Here is a 26171-nt window from a genome sequence, read left to right on the forward strand (position 1 = left end):
TTAAGATAGAATAGCAGTTTTAGTAAAGATTTAATTTTACCCTCAGCATCAATACTGAGGTTCTCAATAGTCACTCACTCTTTTGATGTCATTTGTCTGCTGACATTCTGATTCTTGTAATGACCTTACTTTGGACCTATGGAACATATATGAAGCAGATTTCTTCCCATGGCAGTATCTGAAGGCCTGTCGTGTTTTCAAGAGTAGAGAATCAAAGACTGGTACGGTGGTACATACCTGTCATCTCAGGACTTGGGAGACAAGGCAGAGGGTTGGGAGTTTGAGGCCAGACTACATTACATAAGACTCATATACCAAAGGAAGGGGGGGGGGGCAAAGCAGAAATAAAGAGCTAAAAAGTCATGACTCTGTCTAGAAGCACGAGGCTAACTGAAAGATACACGTAAGACTAGACAGCTGTAGTAGGAATCAAGGAGGAAGAGAAAGCTCCAGCGTGGAGCAGCGTGACGTAATCGGACAGTAAGAGAACGAGCCTCTGGCCAACACACATACTGGCCTGGGGTGAGCTGCAGAATGTGCTGAAGGAACAGTGAGTGCCCAGTGAGCTGGTGAGAGTGAGGCCAGGGCCACAGACAGGACCTCGTCTTGAAAGACCTCCCGTACCCACACAGAAGAGTAGCTGAATATTTCCTCAGGCCATTCTCAGCAAAGAAATAACTCCCTCATATCACCTGTGAGGAAAACCACCGTGGAGCCTGGAGAGATGGCTCAGAGGTTAAGAGCACTGGCTGTTCTTCCAGAAGTCCTGAGTTCATTTCCCAGCAACCACATGGTGGCTCACAACCATCTGTGATGAGATCTGGTGCCCTCTTCTGGCATGCAGGCAGAACATTGTATACATAATAAGTAAACCTTTAAATAAAAAAAAAAAAAAAAGAAAGAAAGAAAGAAAGAAAAAGAGAGAGAAAGAAAGAAAAGCCACTGTGAAGACAGTTCAAGAGACTGGGAATAGGTGGGTCACCACTAGGAGAAGCTGGGTATGTTTGTACATGCTTATATAATTCCAGCTATTCTGCAGTCTGATGCAGGAGGAGAGCAAATTCAAGGCCAGCATAGGCAGTGGACTCCATTCTAAATTTAAAAAAAAGAAAAAAAAAGTAATAAGGAGACTGTACTTTCGTGAGAAGTAATGGGCTTTTGAATTAAGGTGATAAAAGTGAAAGTAGAAAGAGAAATATTATTTTAAAATATTTTCCATCTATGTAATATATGTTAAAAACTTGAACAGTGTGTAAATATATAGAGAAAAAGAACAATTAAAAATTTCTTACTCTTCAGAGATCCTCATCATTGGTGTTTAGCTCTCTAGTCTGTGAATAAGTGCATATGTAATATGCATACTGTTGTGTGGAAGGCATGCTTTTTTTTTTTTTTTTTTTTTAGTTTTTCGAGACAGGGTTTCTCTGTGTAGCTTTGTGCCTTTCCTGGAGCTCACTTGGTAGCCCAGGCTGGCCTCAAACTCACAGAGATCCGCCTGGCTCTGCCTCCTGAGTGCTGGGATTAAAGGCGTGCGCCACCACCGCCCGGCTGACGGAAGGTATGCTTTTATACACAGTATTGTATAATACCAAGTCCCTCATATTGGGGTACTGAGGATACATTTTGTCAGCCTCAGTCTGGATGGAAGACAGATGGCTCACTTGACAAGGAGGCTTTAGAGGTTTATTTACAGAGAAGCTGTGGGTTTTGCTGTTGTAGAAGCATCAGGGATGTCTGTACACCAGGACTTCTTAGCAGCCAGGCTGTCAATCACTGCTAAGCCTGAAGAGTTAAGGGCGGACCGGAGTCCTCCTCAAACTTAGAGATAGTGACTGGGATCGGTGCCTGGGGAGCAAGATGACTTTCCTCGGGGCTCATGGCCAGTTTTCAGGAAGGAGCCGGGGGAAAAAGATGTCCCATCTTCATTCCCCGTTCTCTCTCTGGTCTCCTGACGGGATTCCCATTGTCTGAATTCAGCCAGAAGTCAGCAGGAACTATCGAAAGTGTGGTCTAGGAAAGGCAGGAGTTGTGTGGAGGGCTGACAGAAGGCTCCGTCCTCACAGCCCTGTATGTCGTTCTTGTGTAGACTGCTCTAATGAATGCCTTCTTGGTAAACAGTTTGGTGTGTCTTCAGTTTTTTGCTAAGAGAAATGCTAACATAAAATTTCCAAAGTGTTGAGTTCAGCCCAGGGTCTCCTCCCTGCTCTGTTAATTAAACTTTGGAACATTGAAGCTGGCTGGGGAAAATGATTGGATAGAAACATTGTTCTATTCATTTACTCCCCAGCCTACAAATGAGAAAACAAAAGGTACAATAAACTTTATTTTATGTACATCTTTATGTAAAGTCTTAACTCATTCAATAAATAAATACCTATTATTCCTTAGGTAGTGCTGGTGCTGGAAACATGACAATCCAGACCCTGCCCTGGGAAAGCTTGTGTTCTGTGGTAGAGATAAACATACCTAAATGAGTAACTGTGGTGCTATCAACCACTAGTCGACATCGTGGAGGAACTCAGCAGAGAGTTATGTTGTAGAGGAGGGTTCTCAACCCCTGGGTCACAACCCATTCACGGGGCCGCATGGCAGATAGCCTGCATATCAGATGTTTACATTGTGATTCATAGCAGTATGGAAATTACAGCTATGAAGTAGCAATGAAATAATTTTATGGTTGAGGTCAGCACACCATGAGGAACTGTATTAAAGGGTCACAGCATTAGGAAGGTGGAGAACCACTGCTCTAGAGTAAAGGAAGTGCTAAGAAGAGACCTCTTGAGAGGACACACCTGGATTGAGATGGAAAGGGTGAGAAGGAGCCAGCTGCAGGAAGATTTGTAGCCAGAGCATTCTCAGCAGAGGACACAAAATGATTATAGGCCTGAGGATCCCAAAGACCTCAGAGGATTGGAGAAACAAGGGAGGTCAGCAGGGCTTGATAGTCAGAGTGAGTGTAAAAAGGGGAGTCAGGTTGGAGATGTACAGAGGGTCAGAGCTGAAAATAAGGAAGTTGAATTTTATCTGAATTCGTGGTTTCTAAGACAACCAGGACTATGTAGAAAAGCCCTGTCTCAAATAAACAAAAACAAAAGTACCCCTTGGGTGCTCTTTAGAGACAGGTGTGGAAGAGAAAGCAAAGCAATAGGAGTATTTTGGTAATTCAGGCGTGTGAGAATGATGGACTTAGAGCAGAAGCAGTAATGTGGAGTACATTGTACAGTTGCTAGGGTATGAGTTTGAGGAATTAGAGAAAAGGACTCAAGGACCCACCTCCATCCTCCTAAGTGATGGGATCACAGGTTATGTCTTTGTTGTTAAGTGTGAGCAGCTGAGTGGATAAGCAGGTTGTTCACTGAAAGAATGAGGAGGGTATTTACAGAGGGCAAGACAAGAGTTAGGTTTTTGCATGTAGACTTCTGGCAAAAGCACATTCTGGTAGAGCATGGAGCAGGCAGGCAGACGTGTGATCTGAGGTTCAGAGGCAGTTGGGGCTGCAGGTAGAAATGGTCTGGGTGGGTCCTGTGAGACAGCAGCATTCAAAAGAAAGGGTGGGTCACTGGATTTGGCAGCTTGGAGCTCTGTATTAACTTGATGAGCAGTTGGAGGGGAGAGGTGAGCCCAGAAGCCAGGCTGGAGTGGGTTTGTTTTATAATAAATGTGTCCACTTCCTATTTTCAAAGTAACAAATAAGTACAAGAAATAAAATTACAGCATCTCCACTCCTCATCTCCAGTGCTGGCCAGTTCTTTGAACACTTTTACAGATGTCCAAACGTGACCTCCAATACTAAATTCTTGATTTCTTCCCCTCACACTTGCTGCTCTTTCTCACTCTTCTTCCGCCCACCTCCCCCTCCCTTGGTCCCTCCCAGTTGCTCTGAGGGCCTATTGCTTGCTCAGGTGCTGGTTGGCCTTGTCTCCCAGCCTGTCTCTCGCTGCATTGGATGTGCTGATCTGTCTCCACAGAACACCCAGGGACCTCCTGCAAAACATTATAATTGCTGATCCCCTGCCTGGAACATTGCCCACCTAGCCATGTGGTTTTTCCCTCACTCAGTGCAAGTCCCCGTTCACATGTCACTGTCAAGGAAGCCCTCATAGGTATGAGGCAGAAGTGGAAGTGGTCCAGTGGACTTGACTTTATGGAGATTTATGTGCAGAGGAAATTCAGTGTGTTTCACAGTATGGAAAGGGCTTGTGTTCAGGGAAAACCTCCAGTGACAAGATTATAACCCCAGTGGGAAAATCTCAGCTAAGGAAATAGAATTATAGTTGAAAGCTTTCTCAGCCGCGAGTAAGATTTATATCATTCTTAATGAAAACAGTGAATGTGAATTAATTTTTTAAAGTGGCTCTACAGCTTTTGAAGGGGTGGGAGAAAAAGAGGGTCCTCATGGAACTATTTCACCCTATATGCATGAAGCACAGTTCCAGCACTTGTGACAAAAACATTGTTCGTCTAGATCCAGCTGCCAACGTGTAGCAGTGTATAGGGTAGAAGACCAAGTTAGTATTGCTGCAGAGAGCAGGCTAGTCAGGTCCGCACTGCCATTAGTGCCAGACAGTCTGCTTTGTTCAGCATATGGATCGCAAAGGATTGGGAGGTGGGGAAGTGCTAGGACAGCGAGGCTGGGGTTGGGGCTGTGTCAATAACAGTTTCTCCCAAGAGCAGAAACTTCTTAAGATTTACTCTGGAGAGCGTGTGAAGGAAGATTAGTGCAAGGGCTTGTGGGAAGGCTGTAATGGAAGATAGATCTAAGCTGGATGATAAGGGAAAGGGAACCCAAGAGTTGCATGATAAATAAATAGAGGGGAAAAATAGCAGGATTAGTAGGTCGAAACAGTTGGTAAAATGATAATATCATTGCAAGGGGTCATTAAAGTAATGGAGATAAAAAGGGCTATGCTTGAAATTCAGGTTAATGTTTTTAATATTTAGCAGCATTTTAAAAAGCAAAGCATTTTATAGTTTTGAAATAAAACTAATCAGTAGCATCTTAGAACAGAAGTCAAAATAATCACTTAAATGAAGTCATTTTAATGTATTCAAACTGGTTCTTGTCTCTTTTTTCTTTAAATTATAAGGTATTATGACTCTGTCACCTTTTGATCAAATGAAGACTGCTTCTAATATTGGTGGATTTAATGCAGCCATTAAAAACAGTCCGCCTGCTATGTCTCAGTATATCACTGTGGGGTCCAGTCCGTTCACTGGCTTCTTCTATGCTCTAGAGGTATGAGTTTCACCACGAGGAGAGCCACTCTTGATTTTTAACTTGCCTAAAAGTTAGATATAGTAACATAGAAAGATTAAGTTTAAAATTCTAAGTTTTACCTGAAGCTAAAATTAATCACAAGTTTCTTCTAAATTTTTTTTATAATTAAAGAAATTATTGTGTATAGATAATTGTGTCTGTGTGATGTGTGTGTGAGAGTAAGAGGACAACTCTTGGACATTTGCTTTTCCTTCTACCTTGTAGCTGGCTGAGATGAACTTCCAGTCCCCCCACCCATCTCCCCGGGAGAGCCGGGCTTACAGATGCGCACTACCGCATCTGGCATTTCTGTGTGAGTTCTGGTGATTGAACTCAGGCCATCAGGCTTATGCTGCATGTACTGTTACCCACTGTGCCATGTGAGCAGTCCATGTTTCTTCTAAATTATTTAGATTACCTGAAAAGCTCTTAAAATCACAGCAAAGCATTGGGGGTGCATTTGAGTTGGTACACCACTTGCTTAGCATGCCTGAAGCCCGAGTTGGATCTCCAGCAATGTATAAGACCTATAATTCTAGCATTGAGAGAGATGGAGGCAGAAAGGTCAGAAATTCAAGGTCATCTGTACTACGTAGCAAGTTTGAAGCTAGTCTGGTCTACATGAGATCTTGTTCCCAGCTCACCACAATGTGGTGTGTGTGTGTGTGTGTGTGTGTGTGTGTGTGTGTGTGTGTGTGTGTGTGTGTGTGTGTCAGAAACCCGAGGTAAAACCAATAATTTTTGGTCTCTGAAGCCCTAAGTTTTTTGACAGCTACATTTTTTTAAATATTGGTGCAGCTGCGGGTTGATTATGTCCACCCACCAGGGATTAGAATAAATGAACTGTGAGACAGAGCAAGCTCCCATTATTGTTGATATAAGCTTTGAAAATTGTTTCCTAAAATAGAGAAAAGTTAACCATTACATTTGGCAACACCTCTCACTTAAGAAGTAGCCTTCTCTGGATGGGCTGAACTGTCTTTTTACTGTTATACAAATGTATATTTACTAAAAAAGAAAGGGGCAGGGGAGAGCTAGTCGTGTACCTCTGGGAAATCCACAGCACAGCCTCCTTGGTTTTCATTAAGCTACAGTTAAAGAGAGAAACCCCAAAGGTTGGTTCTAGGCCAGCATCAGCTCGGCACAACAGGAAGTCCTTGCTTCAGGCAGTGTGTTAGTTTGCATTGCTGAGGCCAAAATACTTGGGGAGCACCTTGGGCTGCTAGCGGATTTTACCTCTAAATCCTAGCCTTACTCAGTCTTGTTGCTGCAACTGAGGCCGATGCCTCCATAAAGAGCCGCTGGTGCAGACTTTGCAACTTGCATTTATGTAAGTCTCCTGTAAAAGACAAGCTCCGTCTCAGTTTTGTGCGCGTGCCTGTTTTGCAGGGGAGCACTCAGCCGCTGCTGTCTCATGTTGCACTCGCAGTTGCAAGTAAACTGACTTCCGCTCTCTTTAGCGCTGCCAGGTAATGAAGCTGCGGTTTTAAATGGTCTGATTTGGGCTGGCTGGATTGTGCCTAGACTTTGGTAGTCTGCACTCTAAGACCCTTGAAATCGTGCCCCTAGTTTATTTTACTTAACGTGTGTCCTCTCCCTTCAGCGGTTGGCTTGGTTGGAAAAGCAAGCATGAAGAAGAAACTGGCCAGAAGCAGAAGCCCAAGATGGAGCCAGCCACTCCCCTAGCTGTGAGGCAAGTCTGTGAGCGCGTCTCTGTTTCTCTCTGGGTGCTTTGAGCAGTGCTGTTATATTTACACTAACTTGGGCCATAGTTGATTTTCTTATTCCGTGACTCTGCGGGCTCCTTAGAATTACTCCTCATGTGGAATTCTTTTCCAACCAGATCATGAGTTCTGTGGTGAGGGTAGCCCTTCAGAACTAGATTTCCTTCTTGTTTTGCTCTAGAACATAGAAGTGTATCAGTTTTGCTGTTACTTTAATTTTGGGGAAGAGAGAGCTTGATTTCTGCTTAGCTTTCTTTTTAATTGTCGCTTATTACCTAATACAAAATACCACCATAGAAGTAACACTGCAGCTCCCTTTTTTAAAGATGTTCTTCACCTGGAGAAAGCCAACTAATTAACTCTTAGTAAAATCAGTTTTTTGAGGTTTGTAGATTTTCATTCATTACTTTCTAAGCAAAGGAAGTTGCTTTTCTTCTGGAAGTCCTGGGACTTCCTTCATGTGAGGCAAGCACCACACTGACCCGTTTCCCAGCCTCCCTTACCATATGTTACAACACACCTGATCGCTGATGTGACCAAGTTTGGCAAGGTCTTTTTCTGTGTGAGCTCCCTTCCTTTTCATTCCCTGTTTGCTTCTGGCGCACTGAGAATTCTCATAAGTTGGTTACAGTCCAATAGCACTTTAGCAGAAACTCTGTAGAAAGTTCTTGCTTCAGACAGAGGGTTAGTTACTTTTGTGTTATTAAGGTCAAAATATTTGACAAAAACAGCTTAAAGCAGGAAAAATTTGTTTTGGTCCACATTTCCAAAAGGGTTCAGTCCACTGTCAGTTGATCCACTGTTCTTGAGGAGGACATCACTACAGTGGAAATGTGGCCAAGGAGAGCCATTAACTTCTTAATTGAGTGCAAAAGGATGGGATCCAGGAAGAGGCCTGAGCAAGATACAGCTTCCAAGGACACACGCCCCCCATCCCCACCCCAGTGACCTACAGCTTTCAATTAGGTGTCCCCTTCTGATTTTCACCACCTCTCAATGATGCCATCGTATCCTAAATCTGTCAAGGGATTACTCTGTCCAAGGTCAGAGCCCATGTTCCCTAGTCATCTGTGGAAACACACTGCAGACACCCCAGAAGTGTCCCAAGTTCTTACCATTTCAGACGTCAAGATTAACCATCACAGATAGATGTATTGGTGTCTAGACAAAGAGAACACATTGGGTGACTGAAACAGAAGATGCCTGTGTTGGGGCAGAGCATCCTGCAGCGGAGTTGGTTGTACTGTCTTCTACAACAAGACTCTTCCTCAAAGAAAGACGGGAAGGACAAAATAGTACTGTGGGAGCATGGTTCTTTTAGGTATTTTGTGTTGCAAATGCCGACTATGGTGAGTTATCAATCCAGGCAAGGTGTATTTCTTCATTTAGAAATAGATATGTCTATTTTATTTGTGAATTATATTGTTTTACATTTCTAGCTTTGGGTGTGATTTTAGTTTTTATTTGTTTTGTTTTTTGTTTTTAATGATAGATTTGGACTTCCGGATTCTAGACGCCATGGAGAAAGCATATGCCTGTCTCCTTGTAACACCCTGGCAGCAGTCACAGATGATTTTGGCAGAGTTATTTTGTTGGACGTCGCTCGAGGGATTGCAATACGGATGTGGAAAGGTACTTCCCTACAAAAATGGAGGGAAAAGTTGCCTCACTTCTTTTTACCCCAGTAGTTGAGCAACTTTATCATCCTCCACTCTTGGTTAATAACAGTATTCAGAATTCTATGACTTTTCTTTTTAATATCAACTCAGGTCAACAACACTTGGCTGGTCGTTAATTGATACATCATCAGTTAAAGCAGTGGCTTTTTGTTGGTTAGTTTGGGTTTTATGTTGTTTATGTGGTGCTAGGCTTTGCACCCTGGGCCTTGTGCATGCCCCCACTGCACTCTACCTCCAACTCATCACAGACACTTTTAACTGTAGTTGATTCTTTTTTTTCCCACTCTTTGGGGGCTCGCCACCCAGCTCCCAAATAAATACACAGAGACTTATTCTTACTAATGAATGTCTGGCCTTAGCTTGGCTTGTTTCTAGCCAGCTTTCTTTATCTTAAATTATACCATTTCTCTTTGACTATGCTTTGCCTCTGGGCTTTTTACCTTTCTTTATTCTGTATATCTTTCTTTCTTTCTTACTCTGTGGCTGGCTGGGTGGCTGGCCCCTGATGTCCTCCTCTCCTCCTTTTCTCACTCCTCGCTCTTCCCCAGATTTCTCCTCCTATTTATTTTCTCTGCCGAGCAGCCCCACCTATTTCTCTCTCCCGCCTTGGCCATTCAGCTCTTTATTAGACCAACCAGGTGTTTTAGACAGGCAAAGTAACACAGCTTCACAGAGTTAAACAAATGCAGCATAAAAGAATGCAACACATCTTTGCATCATTAAACAAATGTCCCACAGCGTGAACAAAGGTAACACATCTTAACTTAATGCCCCGGACCTTTCTCCTGCACCGACTCAGGTCTGTCATCATCGCATCGTGTCCCTGCAACGCTCCTTCCCTTGTAAGGCCGCTGTGTCGCTGACAATGCTGCCTGAGGTTTGCAGCTGCTTCAGTCACAGCCCTTCCCGTGTGTGTTAGTTCTCAGAGGGCCACCCCAGACAAGGCAGCGTCAGCTCTTAGCATCCCGAGTCTACTCTGCCTCCTGCCTCCATCTTCTGTCCACCAGGGAGCTTGGGTAGCGGGAGGATGACTTTGTCTTTGCTTATTTTTAGCTAGCCAAACCAATACTCTGCCATGTCCTTTTTTGTTTGTTTGTTTGTTTGTAAGGGAAGGAATCTTTGAAAGAGAGGAAAGGAAGGGAATGGGAGCCAGCAGGGATGGACTCAGGAAGCTTTGGTGATGTCTGCAGTATTTTCTTTTTAAAGAAAAGAGTGATCTGAAGCAGATATACATGGTGAAATATTAAAATTTGATGTTAGGGTGACAGGTCATTACTTTTTTATCTTTTCTGTTTAAGATCTCTAATAATAAAAAGATAATGTACGCCGGGCGTTGGTGGCGCACGCCTTTAATCCCAGCACTCGGGAGGCAGAGCCAGGCGGATCTCTGTGAGTTCGAGGCCAGCCTGGGCTACCAAGTGAGCTCCAGGAAAGGCGCAAAGCTACACAGAGAAACCTTGTCTCGAAAAACCAAAAAAAAAAAAAAAAAAAAAGATAATGTACTTCTCTGGCTTGTCCTGATGCCCTCCTTCCCCCTAAGTAGTCAGAAGTGCATGAGGAGCTACTGTTGAGCCTAGAAGAATAAACTGACTAGCTGCCTCTTTCTGTCTGCAAGGGTACCGAGATGCACAGATCGGATGGATTCAAATTGTAGAGGACCTTCATGAAAGAGTACCAGAAAAGGGGGATTTCTCCCCCTTTGGAAATAATCAAGGTCCTAGTCGAGTAGCTCAGTTCCTCGTGATCTATGCGCCACGGAGGGGAATTCTGGAGGTGTGGAACACGCAGCAAGGACCGAGGGTGGGAGCTTTCAACGTGGGTAAGCACTGCAGGTAAGCTGCTGGCCCTGCCAGTCACTGGTCACAGACATGCAGGGGAGCTCTCCGTAAAGCCTTCATGAAAGCCGTGCAGCAGATTGCAGGGCGCTGGAGAATTGCAGAGTGCGCTGTCGTGTCTTCCCTGGGAGTGCCTGGTGTATGATTGAGGTTATGTGTTACATGGCAGAGAGATGTTACTGAGAATGCTGTGGTCTGCTACTGGTCTAGTGAGCTTGCTCTAGCCGTTTGTCTTTTGCTTATGTTGTGAAGACCCCAAAGGAAGAACCCACCAGTTTCCCAGTGATGATGCTAAGCAAGGCACATGTTTTATTTGCTGTTGGGCTTCAGATTTGATTGTCTTCATACAGTTTCCTAGAACCTTTGAGGAGAGTAGACTCCTCCTTCTGAGTTAGTTCTGCCTCAGTTAGCTTTCTGGCATCAGTGTGTATTTGCCCAGTGGATAGATAGCCCTGAGTTGATGAAGATGTAGCTGCGGTCAGAGCACCTCGTGGAATTTTGACTGCTGCTGCTGATAACCACCCACTGGTATGTGATTGCCCTAGGCTGCTGTATCCTGGCTACAAAATCATGGGCTTAAACAATGTGACAAGTCAGAGTTGGCAGCCTCAGACTTACCAGATCTGTCTTGTTGACCCGGTGTCTGCAAGTGTGAAAACAGTGAACGTGCCTTTCCATTTAGCACTGAGGTAAGAGTTGCTTTGTGTCTGCTACAAGTTTCCTGCGCACATTTTGCTTTGTTCTTTACCTTGGGTTTTTTTGTTTTGTTTTGTTTGTTTTATAGTTAGTACTTTGTGGTTTGTTTTATCACTAGATGATCCTTAAAGTTCAATAGGAAGCGTATAAACAAAAAAGGAGTAGAAAGAACACAAATGCATACTGTACAGTAAGTTGTGTTTGTTGTTTTAGTGACAAGAAGAGTGAACGAGCCAAGGACCTGCACCTGGTGAAGAAGCTGGCGGCCCTGCTGAAAACCAAGTCCCCCGGGGGGCTCGGTAGGTGCCTCTGTCAGATCAAGTGATAACGCCATGGCGTTGTGAGTGCAGCAAAGTACCTGAGCGTTCTGAGCTGTCTCGACCTCTTCCAGGATGAGATGAGGGACGTGGCATCTTCTATCAGTGCTCTGAGAGGATGATGTGGTCCTCAGCCTTCCTGATGCTGCGACCCTTAATACAGTTCCTCATGTAATGACCCCAACCATAAAATTATTTTCATTTCTACTTCATAACTGTAAATTCGCTCCTGTTATGAATCGTAATGTAAATATCTGATAATACAACCCCTGTGAAAGGGTCATTCCACCCTTCAGAGGGGTCCTGACCTGCAGGTTGAGAGCTGCTGATCTTGGAGTTATTAAAATTCTCGGTAAAATGATAACGCGAGGGCCCCTGTGCATCCTTTAGAGTGGCAGAGTGCAGAGAGCTCATTTTCTTTCAGAGAAACTTCTTCCTTCAGTAAATTGAAAATTCCAATCGGATTTTCTCATTGTAGATTCATTTGAAACGGAAATAAAGGAGTTGATCCTTGATATTAAGTACCCCGCAACCAAGAGACAAGTAAGTGTGTATATTAAGTGAGCTTTCCTGCTGAGAAACTGATATATCACTTAATCCTGAGAAAAATTTATTTTCATATCCCCATGTAGGAGTGTCTATTGTTTCTTTTTTTTTTTTAAAAAAAAAACTTATTATATTACTATATATGTGATTGCATGTGCTTTATACATGCACATCCATACATAAATCTGGAATAATGGAAACATAATAGCATAAATACAGGTGTGTGACTATCACCTGAGGAAATAGTCTCTGACAGCCCAGCTGTCCCTCCTCAGTCCCAACCCATCTCCATCCCTGAGGAGCTTTGTATTTTTCTTACTGATGCCTCATTTCTGTGCGGCTCCTCTGACAGGTCTTGATGTGTTTTCAGCCTTTTATTGTTGGAGACACGTTGTCTGTTGTGTTCTGTGACTTGTTTATAGTGTGTTGCTGTGGGTGACGCATGCTTAGTGGCACTGCAGTTGCAACCTGCTAACGTGCATGCTGCAGGTCACGTTCACTCTCCTGCCGTTGAACCGTTCAGGCTGCTTCTGGTTTCTCAGTGAAACCATGACTGTGTGTTTCCTGTACACATGCTGCAGGTTTGTCCTGAACTTACACAGAGTGGAACTACTAGGCTGTTTCCTCAGCTCTGTCAGCAGACGGCAGATTGCTTCTCCTAACTGCACTTTACTGCTAAGTCCTGTGCACTACAGTCTCAGCATGTCACGTCTTCCAGCTCATTGTTGAAGATCAGTTTTAACTTTACCGACCTGGAGGGCTCAGGCCCATAAAACTTTCCCCACTTTTAATGCCAGTAACAACTAGCAGGTGGTTGTGCTTCCGCCCAGCTACGAATTCTCTATGACCTGTCCTTTGCTCTTGTTTGCTACGGTGGCTCCCAGAACTCAGGGAAATTCTTGTGTTTGTATGTTGAAGCAGATATTATAAAGAATACTGACAACTGGCTAGGTGTACAGGGCAGTGCTTGTGGAGAAGGGGGTGTGGCCTCCCGGCCCCCTGCAGGAGCCTCTGCATGTTATAAAGCCTTAGCACGATTTGAAGTTCCAAAACCTCTATCCTTGCAAGAGTTTATGGAGGTTTCATTACTTAGGGATGATTGATTGCATCATTGACTATTATTGGTCAACTTCTCCTTAAGTGCTTCTCCTCCCCAGAGGTTAGGAGTGGTCTAAAAATTATAATTCTCTAATCGCCTGGATGGTTGCCATGGCAACTAGCCCCATCTTGAGACTCTGCTGGAGACTACCTCACTGAACAGAAGGTGTTTGTGTTCTCTCCCATGGAGCTACACAGGTCTAAGGGGTTCTGTGTCAGGAATCTGGGGGCAAACACTAAATGTTCCAGCAGAACATTCTCCCAGCTTCTCTCTCTGCAGGGTTTTAGCACACCTGTTCTAGGAGTGGAGGCCAAGACCAGTCATTAGAACAGATTCTCCTAACACCTGTCACTCAGGAGATTATTGTTAGAAATTAGAGGTGCTGTATCCCATCAGAGCAGCAGAGCTGGGATGGCTGGGCACAAGTTGTCTTACGAAGGATTCTCTTTCTCTCTCACCAAATCATACACAAAAGCATGGATTTTATTTAAAATGCTAGAAAAGTCAGCATGTCTGTTGTCTTTCAACACTAGAGGAAAGGCAGAGTTCAGTAAAGACTGTAGGAGACTGAGTCCAGTGATGGGAAGAAAGTGTGTTCGCCCACCAGCCCACCCTGTTGGCGGGCCGGAAGAGGATTACATTTATCCTGGGTTCTGGTCTCCTTGGTCACTTTCTTTCTATACTGTGGATAGTCGCCTCACAATAGGACTGGTAGTTTTGGGAGTCACCTTCTGTGCCCGTTTCACCCCCAAACATAGAAATCATTGTGTTATGAGACTCATATTTATTTTTGGACCAGTCTCACTTTGCAGCTCTGGCTTACATAGAACTGACAGAGACCAGCCTGTCTCTGCCTTCCCGATGCTGGGAGTCCTGTGCCCCACCACAGCCAGCATAGGGTTAGGGGTTTTAAACTATGTGTCTCAGCAGCTAAAGTCCAATTTAATATGCTAGTACACAAAGGTAAACATGAACTTTAACTGTCCTGACTCATTGATGTCTCCCCTGGCCGCTACCTCAGGTATGATGAGGTATTTTAAAACCTGTAAATTGAAGATGTTTAAACATCTGGATGGAGTGAGAGTGGGGAGGGTAGAGTGGATACTGTGTCTAGCTAGCCATGCGGAAATGGCAGCATGTGCATATGCAGCAAGTGGGAAAGAAGTTATAACTGGCATGCCAGTAACCTCTGCTTCTCATTCACTCCTGGTAGAGGCCAATTCAGACTTTGTGTTGGAGAACAGCTGTGCTCTCCATGCTGCGTGGCTTTCTGTGACCCAGCACTTGCCCTCTAATTGTTTCATTCTCTGTCTGGACATAGGATTGGTTACATACTGCTTTTGATATAACTTGAATTCTCAGGTGTGTGTATTGAAATTGTGGATTGCAAAGATATAGGTATATGTATAAAATAAAAGCAAATTTGTTGCCATATAATCACTAGAATTACTCTATTTCTTCTAGGCTCTGGAAAGCATTTTGGCCAGTGAACGTTTATCATTCTCCTGCCTTAGAAATGTTACTCAGACTTTAATGGACACTTTAAAAAATCAAGGTAATAGATACTGTTATGGTTTCACTTCAGATTATGTATTTCTTCGTGGGACCTATGATGCCACCACATGTTAATGTAGAGATGACTGGTAGATGATAGACAGGTGGGGGATGGGCTGGTAGACATAAAATAGGGTACTTACTCCATACACTTACTACTTGGGAGCTTTAACAGATTTCATATCTAACATTCACATTTAATTGTCATCTGAACTGTTCAATATATTAACTGTTATTAGGAAGTTTTTTTGTCCACATTTCACTATTGTGAGGAAATATGTCAGTGGAGAATGATGAGAAACAGCCACAAAGAGGATGCCTATGTTGTATCCCCTCCCTCCAAGGCTTAGGGAACATTTTGGAAAAGGGACAAAAAGATCGTAAGAACCAAAGATTGGTGGGGGAGTGAAAGGGGGACTGGAGGAAAGTCATGGACATGACAGAACCACTGCACTCCTGAAGTCACAGCAGCTGTTGCCTGCACACAGCCTGTCAGCATCCAGCCAGTACACACCCCTGCATTGAGGGCAGTGGGGATCACAAACCCGCACCCCTACCTGAGAGCTATTGACGGTGGATGGCTTCTGGAGGTGGGAGTCAATTGTCATTAGGGGTTGGGGCTCCTTTTAGGTCAAAGGATGTCCAGTGTGCGCATCCTTGAGTATATGGGAAGCAGAAATTGGACTCAATGAGTTATTTAGGGGGGAAAAAGGCATACCATACTTATAAAGCTCCCATCCCTCAAAAGTGTTCATAAAATATCAAAGTTAATGTGAAGCGCCACAGCTTCCATTCCAGGTGCCTCCTGTAGACTTTGTGTCTATTAATTTTGATGTGTGATACTTTTATTTATTTGCAAATCTTTTGATAATAAAATTTCTAAAATTAAAAAAGTGGACATAAAGTTGGGAAGGGATGGAGGTAAATATGCTTAAAATGTATTCTATGATATATCAAATTCTTAAATAATTAACAAAAGTATTGTTTTAAATATTAAAAAATAAAACTGTGAACTAAGAAATTAATTAACAATATAAAAATTTTTAAAGAATGATGAGAAGTTATTATTTTGACAGAGTTGCAGAACATTATGAAAGCCATTGGGATGAGGGTGATGAGCTGATGATCTGCAAAACCTAAGTAGAGCTGGGGATCATGGTGCATGTCTGTAATCTCAGCTCTTGGGAAGCACAGGTAGATGGGTCTCTGAGTTCAAAGGCCAGCCTGGTTACATAGGAGACCCAGTCTTATAAACAAACAACAACAAAGCCCAAACAGGTTCTCTTGCTGTCTTTGGCTTTTGCTTTGCCTTCTAGGAAAAAAGAGATTTCTACTGAAGCAATAATTTCTGATTGGGGTAGTGATCAATTTATCCTTTGAAGTGGTGTTTTGTTAGTGAGCATCTGCACAGGCTCACCCTTTTCTCTTATGGACAGAGGAGGGAGTTCCCGAATTCAGAGCCTGTGACTGGATTAGTGAGACTGAACTTTGGGGCTGACTTTTGTTTGTTTAAACTTGTCTGAAAAGAATCATATTGGAAACTGGTTTTGTAACTCCATATTCTACTCACCTGAGCTTGCAAAACAAATGGCTTCAAACTCCCAGTTTCAGTTAAGTTACGGTGTGCAGTAGATGGAACCCATCTACTTGTGACTTTTTCCTAACAGTAATGTATAAACTTAGATTTATATTTAATTACATTTATGCTACAATGGCTTTAAAAAAAAACAACTTCATATTAAGTTCCTTTAGGACATAAAGCATCTGAATTTGAGTTTGCTTTCATTCTTGACATTTTCAGTAGATACAGAGAGCCAGCCGGCTCTTGGTAAACAGTAGCCTTCTTAGAACTCACACCTTAGGGGAAACAGCTCATTTAAAGGTATACCATGCTCATAAAATCCCACATCCCTTGAAAGTGTTAATAAAAGATTTGACATTATATAGAGAATCAGCCAGATAACAAAACCAAAACTAAAAATCAAATCAGTTTCAAGTTGTATTGATAAGTGGGAATCCTAAATATTCTTAAGAGTTTTGTATGCTTTTTTATTATATCTGTGAGAATATAATAGTGTTTCTTTTTACTCTGTCTTAAATAAGAGTTTTTCAAGTTTTCCACTTGTGCATTTTTAGAGACTGTGTATTTGTTTTACATTAGCGAAGAATATTTAAATTATTATGCAGATGTGTGCCTCAGCATTAATCTTGAACAAAATAAACCTAATTATTGGAGGATATTAGTAGAATTCTACTTTAGGTCTTTTTGCCAGGCTCTGTTGAAGATGTTGTCATTGTCTTTGACCCTCTTGATAATAAGCAGAGCCAGGCAGCCTTACATCCGTACATCTTCGGGTAAGCACAGCAAGTGCATCACACTGGGATGAAGCCAAGTATTTCCAGAGACTTCTTTAAATAGAAGTGCCACAGGCTGGGTGATGGCGGCAGTGGTGCACTTTAATCCCAGCACTTGGGAAGCAGAGGCAGGCGAATCTCTGAGTTTGAGGCCAGTCTGGTCTACAGGGAGTTATAGGACAGCCAGGACTGCACAGAGAAACCCTGTCTCAAAAAACCACACACACACACACATACACACACACACACACACACACACACACACACACACAAAGTACCACTCAAAAAACTCTTACTCTATACCTCTTATTAGGAAATGTTATTTCACTTAAAAGACATTTTACTATAATGGGAAAAATATTTTTGCTTTCCAAATCTATACCGGGTTAAGCATGTCAGTATTTACCCCATTAAGGAATTACATATTTAAGAGATTATGAACATCTTTTTATGAGTCTGCTAAATATGTCTAATGTTTTCCCTCCGCCTTTTAGAGCTTGAGTCTGTTGATGAAGGACTGCTACAGTTTTGTGCCAGTAAATTGAAGTTACTACAGCTTTATGAATCTGTCAGCCAATTAAATTCTCTTGATTTTCACTCAGATACACCGTTCTCTGATAATGTGAGTAACCACAAATATTAGTATTATGCACAATAATCTCTTTGAGTGTTTTTAGTTCTTAAAGTTTTTGAGTAAACAGTAGAAAAGTAAAGGTTTGGGGTGGGTTTTTTTTTTTATTGTTTTTAAGAACTTAACAGTATATTTTCTCTGTCAGGCCTCCTTTCTATCCCTTGTTGCTTTATATTACTAAGCCTATATTTTGTAAAAATACAAAGATATTAATTCTCATTGTTAATTCATCTTTACTGTTCTAGACTCCTTAGATTTTTCTTGACACATTTTTTAAGGTCACTAAAATTTTCTTCGTCACTGTCCTATTGCTGTGAAGAGACACCATGACCAAAACAGCTCTTACAAAACCAAGTATTTAATTAGGGGCTTGTTTACGGTTTCAGAGGGTTAGTCCATCTTTATCATGACGGACAGCATACAGGCAGGCAGGCGTGGGGCTGAGAGCTTACATCCTGATCCACAGACAGAGAGGGAGACTAGGCCAGGCTGAGCTTTGGGAACCTCAGAGCCCACCTCCAGTGACACACCTACTTCAACAAGGCTACACCTCCTAATCCTCCCCAACAGTCCACCAATTGAAAACTAAGAATTCAAATATATGAGCCTATGTTGGCCATTCTCATTCAAATCACCACAGGTGACTTTTTAAAATATATTTTGAAAAACTTTACAATAAAAATACTTTGTTTTCTGATGTGACAAAACTGTCATTTCTCTTCTTTACCTTTCATGTTATTATTACTGTTTGTATGTCTGTGAGTATGCGGTGGTCAGAGGACAGCCGTCTGGAGTAGTTTCTCCATCCACCACGTTCCAGAGACTGAGCGCAGACCATCAGACTTACATAGCAAGCACTTTCACTTGCTGGGCTGTCTCACTGGCCCAGTTCTAAAGAAACTATAAAAAGGATCTGCCAAGCTGGACGGTGCACACCTTTAATCCCAGCACTTGGGAGGCAGAGATAGGTAGATCTTTGAGTTCCAGGACAACCAAGGCTACACAGAGAAACCCTGTCTCAAAACCAAAAAAAAATAGAAAGATTCTACCAAGCAAGAGGTCGGTTTTTCTGCATTGTTAGTAAATTAATGCTGCTTGCTCCTTTGTGAATTATACACTGAAATGCAATTCTAAAATCATCTCTCTCAGACCCAAGTGTTACAGACAACTGTACTAAATGTTGTCTCACTTGTGTAAAATATCAAGTAGTTACAACAGTCCCTTCCAGTCTGTAGTGTAGTGCAGTAGCTGCTCCAAGAAATGCATTCAGAGTTTCCTGGAGTGGAAACTAGAGGTAGAATGTCTTCCTTCCGTTCAGATAACTGCTCCCTAGAGTGGGTTGCCCAGCCCGGAAGCCCCATGTCTTCTGCTTATCCAAGGCAGGTTTATTAAAGTGATTTTAGTGATTTGTCAAGTTACCAGTAATACTTGTTTAAAAATTAGCCTGTCTTATTCAAAGTTAAGGTTACATATACAACCATATAAATAATTTTAAACTGAAAAATGAAAGAATACATTCTCATATCTTCTGGTCTTTGGGATTTTAGACTTTAACATTTGAGTAGTACATTCATGGTGGTATTTTCTCATTACTAATAAGCATTATGAAATGAGTTCTTTAGGATCAGGCTATCTACTTCAGTAATTGTAAACATCAGGAACATGCAAGTTGATGGAGGTTTACAGGAAGGGCTGCCTGTGTAGTTTTAGGTTCTTCTCGTCAAGAGCATGTGTTTGGTGAAAACGAATAGCCGGCATGTGTTACTCTCCTGGAGCCTCAGCTACTTGGAAGGCTGAGAGAGGATTGCAAATCCAGAAATAAAGGCAGCATAATTATATACCACCTCAAAAAGACAAAAACAAAACAAAATTGAATGTGTATGATTGTGGTTTTAATTGTGTAGCACTGAGCAAAAGGTTTTCCTTGCTATGACAGATTTACAGGGTTTTCAAAAAAAAAAAAAATGGTAATTCAGGCAGTGTGTCTTCATATGTTCTATGTGAAATGGCTTGAAAGGCTGGCAGGTTTAGCTGAGGCTTGACATCTTTGTATCCCTGGTTGCACAGAGGCCCTATGAGCAGATGCAGTGAGGGTTGTGGTTATGGTGTACTGTTCATGTCGCACAGAGGCATGCAGCCACATGTCGTTTACTTTTCTTGGAAAGCAAAGTTACACTTACATACTGTATGATTACTTTCTATTATGTAACACATGTTTATTAGGGTCCTAACTTTTAGAAGAGTATATAGTACTCTAAAGAAACTTCCTAAAATGGCACTGTTAGTAGTAAATAGTTTTTCAAGGTTAGTTTACTTATATAACATATTCATGAAATATCATTTAAAACTAATATTTTAAACAGTACAATAACTCTGTTATATTTCATACTAATTTTTAAAGCTACCATTGCTCAACAGCCTTGAATCTCAGCTCCAATAAGGGGCTAGAGTTTATGGCAATTCATAGAGACAAGGCCTACTCTTACTCTTGAAGGACTTGGCTGTGTTGCTAAGGCTGGACGATAAGGAACTCGTGAAGCTCCGGGCCTTGTTAGAGAAGTACAAGCAAGAAAACACCAAGATCACTGTCCGGTTTTCTGAGGATACAGATGGAGTGCTGCCTGTCAAGATCTTCCTTGAATATCTAGAGTATGAGAAGGATGCGCTCAGCATAAAGAAGATAAGTGAAGAGGAGTATGTGGCTCTCGGTAGGTAACATCCTGGAATCTGCTCCATATGCCCTCCCTCTTCTACAGAAGTCCTGGTACAAGTATACAGCAGCTCAGTATCTGCTTTTGTTTGAAGTTCAACAACCAACAAATTCAGTGTACATGTTTTTTGGTCAGTGATGTATTCTGGGTGTCCACACCATGTCACACACGTTTAATAAGCCTCCTGTGGAAGGGTTGGGGCTGAAGAGATGGCTCATTCAGTGAAGTGATTGCCACGCAGACATAGGGACCATGGTTTGAAGTCACAGCACCTGTGCAAAAGCCAGGCATGGTGCATCTGCCCGTAATCCAGCTCTGAGGAGACAGAGATAAGAGGATCCCCAGGGCTCTCTGGTCACCTAGTCTTGCCTAACTGATGAACTCCAGGTTCAGTGAGTGATCTATTTCAAAACATAAAGTGGGGAGCATTTGGGGAAGAACTCCTACACTGACCTCTAGCCTTCACCCATGCACATACACATACAATACACACACAAGGATCAGTTTTAAGACATGATGATTTCCCTTCTGTTCTCCTAAATCAAATTCAGACATTAAGTTCTTTTCTTTCGGGTGTGGAGACCTTTAATCCCAGCCCTCGAAAGGCAGAGGCAGATGGGTCTCTGTGAGTTTGAGGCTGGCCTGGTCTACATAGTGAGTTCCAGGACAGCTAGAGCTACATAGAGAAACCCTCACAAACAAATCAGCAACAACAACAAATTATTTTCTTTCATGCTGCCCTGCTCCTCTGGGATTCCAGTTTGCAGTTAAGCAAGATTGTTAATCTGAGCATTCCTCCTCAGTAACATGTTTGTTTGTTTGTTTTGCTAGGCAGTTTCTTTTTTTGGAAGTGTTTGCATGGAGAAAGCTCCACTGAAGATATGTGTCATACTCTGGAGTCTGCGGGATTTAGCCCTCAGCAGTTACTGGTAAGGTTTTTACTGAATCCTTTGCAAAAGTTACATAGAAGTGTTAACTTTCAAATCATTCTCCTTAACATATCAAGAACACACATAAAAAACCTGAAATGGGCCGGGCGGTGGTGGCGCACGCCTTTAATCCCAGCACTCGGGAGGCAGAGCCAGGCGGATCTCTGTGAGTTCGAGGCCAGCCTGGGCTACCAAGTGAGCTCCAGGAAAGGCGCAAAGCTACACAGAGAAACCCTGTCTCGAAAAACCAAAAAAAAAAAAAAAAAAAAAAAAAAAAAAACCTGAAATGATCAAAGAAAATTGTAATTACCATATTAAGATTGTGTTATTTTATCTTATAAATTTTTGGCCTCAAATAAATATAGACTCTAACAGGTAAATGCTTTTACAGTAGATTTTGATCATCAGTTGTTACCTTAGAAAGAAAGAATTCCTAAAAACAAACTTCTCTAAAATGTGAATAAAGTTGATGTCAATATTTTCAAGTTTCAAATATTCGAGGGTGCAGTCTTTACACACCTGTGAAACAGAAGAATCATCCAATGAGAAAACTGAAATACAAAGAGCAAGGAAGTTACCCATCCCCCTCAGCTCCTCCTTACTGCCTCCTGCTCATGCACAGGTGCACACAGCACACATCTCAGGTTTTGGCCAGCATTTGGACAGCCTCCCCCGTCAGCTTACTGACTATGTTCGTGTGTGCTTCCATTGAACATTCAGAAGTCCTTTAAAGATGGGTTCTTTCTACTAGTCTGTGAAAGTGTGTACCTCAGGAGGTAAGACGGTTAAAATTATGCATGAATATCAGTAAGCAGATGGGTTTTAGTTAGTGAAGTATTAAGCAAACTTCACATGTTTTTATTGTATATTTGCAACCAAAAAAATAAAATAAAATAGACCGAGGAACCATTGAGAAACACATTGTAACTTTCCCTTAAGGAAAATATACAAAGTGGGAAAAAGCCAATTTTAAAAAGATCCAAATTGGGGTATCTGTGTAACCTTTGTGAAAAAGCACAATGTTCTTGTTTTGAAAATTTGTTCTCTTACTGTAGTGATGACTGATCAGAACTATTCATGCTCTAAAACTGCATAAGGCTTTGTCTCCCCACCATCAAGGCAGAAACAGGCAGATCTCTGAGTTCAAGGCCAGCTTGGTCTGCATAGTGAGTTCCAGGCCAGCCTTGTCTCAAAATTAATTTTAAAAATTGCATATGCAAGCCGGGCGGTGGTGGCGCACGCCTTTAATCCCAGCACTCGGGAGGCAAAGGCAGGCGGATCTCTGTGAGTTTGAGGCCAGCCTGGTCTCCAAAGCGAGTTCCAGGAAAGGTGCAAAGCTACACAGAGAAACCCTGTCTCGGAAAACCAAAAAAAAAAAAAAAAAAAAAAAATTGCATATGCAGCCAGGAAGTAGCGGTGCATGCCTTTAATCCCAGCATTTGGGAGGCATTGGCAGGTGAATTTCTGAGTTCAAGGACAGCCAAGGCTACACTGTCTATTTAAAAAAGCAAAACAAAACAGAACAAAATTGCATATACACATACATATATACAAATAAGTACATTGTAGCTCATGAAATATGACAGATTTTACCAATGTTAGTTTCTTGGTTTTGATCTTGGGTAAGATAGTAATATTAAGGGACATGGTGGAAAGGGTTCCTGAGACTTCACTGTGCCTTCCTGTCTGCTTTCCTTCCCTGTTTTACATGTATGCATGTCTGTTCCTGTTCGTGTGTGTGTGTGTGTGTGTGTGTGTGTACATGCACACACATGGGTTCTATGGAGCACCAAAAGTGATGTCAGAAGTCTTCCTTAATAGCGCTCCACTTTATTTATTATCACCATCAAATCTGCAGTGCTTTCCAAATAAAAATCTGTGAAGGAGGTTCAGATGGAGCTGTTGGAATGAAGGCTTCTTAGTTTACATTGTGAATTCAGTTGCATCAAAATTGTCTGCATCTCCATTTAAAAATAAGGAACACCCTTATTAGAATTATATTCATGAAAGTGCATGCTTTTAATCTTAGCAACTCAGGAAGCTGAGGCAAGAGGGCCATGAGTTTGAGACCAGCCCGAATTATACAATGAGACAATGTGTCTCATGACAGAACATAAAAAGAGGAATTTAAGGTGGAGAAAGGAGTCAGGGCAGGGGGATGGAGGAGGGAAAGAAAGTAGTTAATTTAGAAAGGCTTCCAGCCAGGTATGAAAGCATAACTATGTCTATAATACCATCTTCTCGGGCAGAGGAGACAGGACCACAAATTTAAGGCCTGCCTGGGCTGTGGATATTCAGGCCAGCCTGCTTAACCCAGTAAAGCCCTGTCCCAAAATTTAAAAAGCAAAAGGAAGACTAGGGATATAGCTCAACAGTAAAGGGAATGCCTCTCAACAGTAAAGTGAATGCCTCTCAACAGTAGAGTGAATGCCTGGCATGTGCAAAGGCCCTGGGTTCAGTCATCCCTAGTACTATGGAGGGAAGAAGGGAGGAGAGGAGAGGCATTCTAGATGTATTTAAGTTTCTAGGCATTTACATTCAATTTAGTTCCTGTATTGCTGTGTTAGCATATGCATGTTTTCAGAACAGTTCTGGCTTTATCAAGTTCTGGTTGTATTCAGGAAAGACTAGAAAATGCAGCGCAGGTGAAAGATTGACTGGTAGTGCCTTGTGTGTAGAAAGACAAGGCCAGCAGGTGGTGTCCTGGCAGCTTATCTGCATCCTTTGAGTGCAGGAGTAAAGCATTAAGGAAGCATATAGAAGGAGATGCTCTGCAAGTCTTAGATATTAACTAATAGAACTGTAGAGTTCACTAAATTTTATAGTCTGTGCTGTTCCTTTTTTTTTTTTTTTAAAGATTTATTTATTTATTATGTATACAGCATGTATGACTGCAGGCCAGAAGAGGGCACCATATCTCATTACAGATAGCTGTGAGCCACCATGTGGTTGCTGGGAATTGAACTCAGGACCTCTGGAAGAGCAGTCAGTGCAGTCAGTGCTCTTAACCTCTGAGCCATTTCTCCAGGCCTTTTTTTTTTTTTTGTCTGCACTGTTCCTAATCAGTTACCCCAGCATTATTTCATGACTGTCTGTCTAAGTGTGGCATAGTGATATGTGGAATAGGATAATTCACATGTATGGATCCATGCTATCATGTTCCCATCATGCATGGCGCCTTCCTTTGCTGTGCTGGCTTGGAACACTGTCCTCCTTGTAGTCACTTGGAAGCTGCTGTTCTGCATGTGCTGATCATTTGTCTCTGTGTTTACCTTCATTGTCCCTGACCTGCAAAGTACCTTTCTCTGCTAAGTGTTTCTAAAATGCGTTGTTGTGTTTGGAGGGGAACTCATCTGCATTTTGTACTGATCTACTTTTGAACAAAAGCTTAGCTGTTAGGAAATTTTAAGTTATTTTTAAAAAGAAAAAGCCATTTTACAGTGTGAACAGAGGCCAGCTTAGGGCAGGAGATGGAGGGGCTGACACAGGGAGAGTTGGGAAGGAGACAGTTAGGCAGCAGGTTTGCGTTGGTCAGAATTGGCTGCAGGCATACGTGGGGCCAGTGGGCGAGGACAGTCCAGGTCAGTCTGAAGACAAGTTATTAGTGTGTTTAGTCGAGCTGTCTCCCTCTAACGTAACCGTGGGATGCCACTTTGATTGGCGTTTGGAACTTTTTTGTTAATGGAGGCATAAACCAAGATTTGAGAGACTTTAAGCCTCTTAAATACATTTAAAAAACCTGGTGGCAGTTTATTTATTTCTTTGTGGGGGCAGGATGGAGTGAGAGAGTCTTGCAGTGTAGTATAGACAGGTCTGGAACTCAGGACTGCCTGCTTCTGCCTCACAAGTGCAGGTGACAGCCAGGCACCGCTGTTCAGTTGTAGACAGGATGTACTTCTAGTAAACCGCTCACACACCTTATAACGTAACGAGTCGGTGAGTCTATAGCAGCGGAGCACGAGCCAAAAGGTAGAACGTACTCCCTTCAGTGCGTCACAGCACGTGCACACAGGCAGAGGCAAGGAGACAGTTGTTTCTGCTGAAGGTGGGTGGGTGTTTTGTTACCACTGAGAACCAACTGTTGGTTATGAACAACAGGTTGTGTGAAGCTGGGGGTCGTCTAAAGCAGAGGGGAGACCCTTGATGATCAGGGTAAGACAGTTTTCTGGACTCAGCAGCGTGCTGGGTCACCATTATTAGAAATTACATGCTAGAATATGATCTTACTTCTGTCAGTCAGTGGCTGTCTGTCCTCCCATCATATAAGCAAGTGTCAGAAGAACATATGGTTTATGTAACTATTAGTATTTTCACTATTTTATGAACATGAGGAAATTAAGGGCAGAGTTGTTTATTTTTTTAAGTTCTTGTATAGGCTAAACTAGAATGGGAACTCCTTATGTGCATGGTGCTGGAAGTTAGGGACTCTTCACTGTTTCTGAAAGGTGCGTGGCTGTCCCTGCCACGGGGGTTACTGTTAAAATCAATGAGGAAATATAACGCCAGCCACTTTATGTGGTTCCTAGTCCTCAGTCACCTGTGTAAACTCCTCCCCTCGTACACCACCTTCCGCTCCTTCCCCTCACTGTTGGAAAGTAATGTGAACTAACACATTTCAACCACCAGCTTTTAGAGCTCTTCCCACATAACGCTACTGCAGTTCTGTAAGCAGCCGAGGTGCTGCACAGAAACCAGCACTTACAGATGTGACACTGTGCTCTTCAAATCTCATCGCCTCGGAATCGTCTTTTAACAAGCTTCACAAATCTGAAAGCTGTTGTAGACTTAACTCTTAAAAGACTTTCATTCATGTTTGCCAAAATTGTTTTGTTTACAGC

General features: G+C 42.4%; 1 protein-coding gene and 1 non-coding gene across 4 annotated transcripts in view; both read left to right on the forward strand.

Annotated features, from left to right (window-relative positions):
- Positions 1–26171, forward strand: part of Rab3gap2 (RAB3 GTPase activating non-catalytic protein subunit 2) — a 90523-nt gene that overhangs the window by 39454 nt on the left and 24898 nt on the right. For 2 of the 3 annotated variants that reach the window (XM_042258783.2, XM_042258784.2), the window contains exons 10-21: positions 5088–5236; positions 6647–6726; positions 6861–6950; positions 8474–8613; positions 10276–10492; positions 11041–11184; positions 11405–11490; positions 11987–12051; positions 14618–14708; positions 17557–17684; positions 20188–20401; positions 21236–21333. In XM_042258783.2, coding sequence (XP_042114717.2) covers positions 5088–5236; positions 6647–6726; positions 6861–6950; positions 8474–8613; positions 10276–10492; positions 11041–11184; positions 11405–11490; positions 11987–12051; positions 14618–14708; positions 17557–17684; positions 20188–20401; positions 21236–21333 — 1502 coding nt within the window. Of the gene's footprint in view, positions 1–2174; positions 2310–5087; positions 5237–6646; positions 6727–6860; positions 6951–8473; positions 8614–10275; positions 10493–11040; positions 11185–11404; positions 11491–11986; positions 12052–14617; positions 14709–17556; positions 17685–20187; positions 20402–21235; positions 21334–26171 lie in introns of those variants that run through there. The other variant, XM_076548150.1, reaches the window with a different exon arrangement.
- Positions 2166–2296, forward strand: LOC121821438 (small nucleolar RNA SNORA36 family). Its single transcript, XR_006062270.2, has one exon. It is a non-coding gene; the product is annotated as a small nucleolar RNA SNORA36 family (small nucleolar RNA).

Source organism: Peromyscus maniculatus, chromosome 11, assembly GCF_049852395.1.
Source record: "Peromyscus maniculatus bairdii isolate BWxNUB_F1_BW_parent chromosome 11, HU_Pman_BW_mat_3.1, whole genome shotgun sequence".
NCBI classification, from domain to species: Eukaryota; Metazoa; Chordata; class Mammalia; order Rodentia; family Cricetidae; genus Peromyscus; species Peromyscus maniculatus.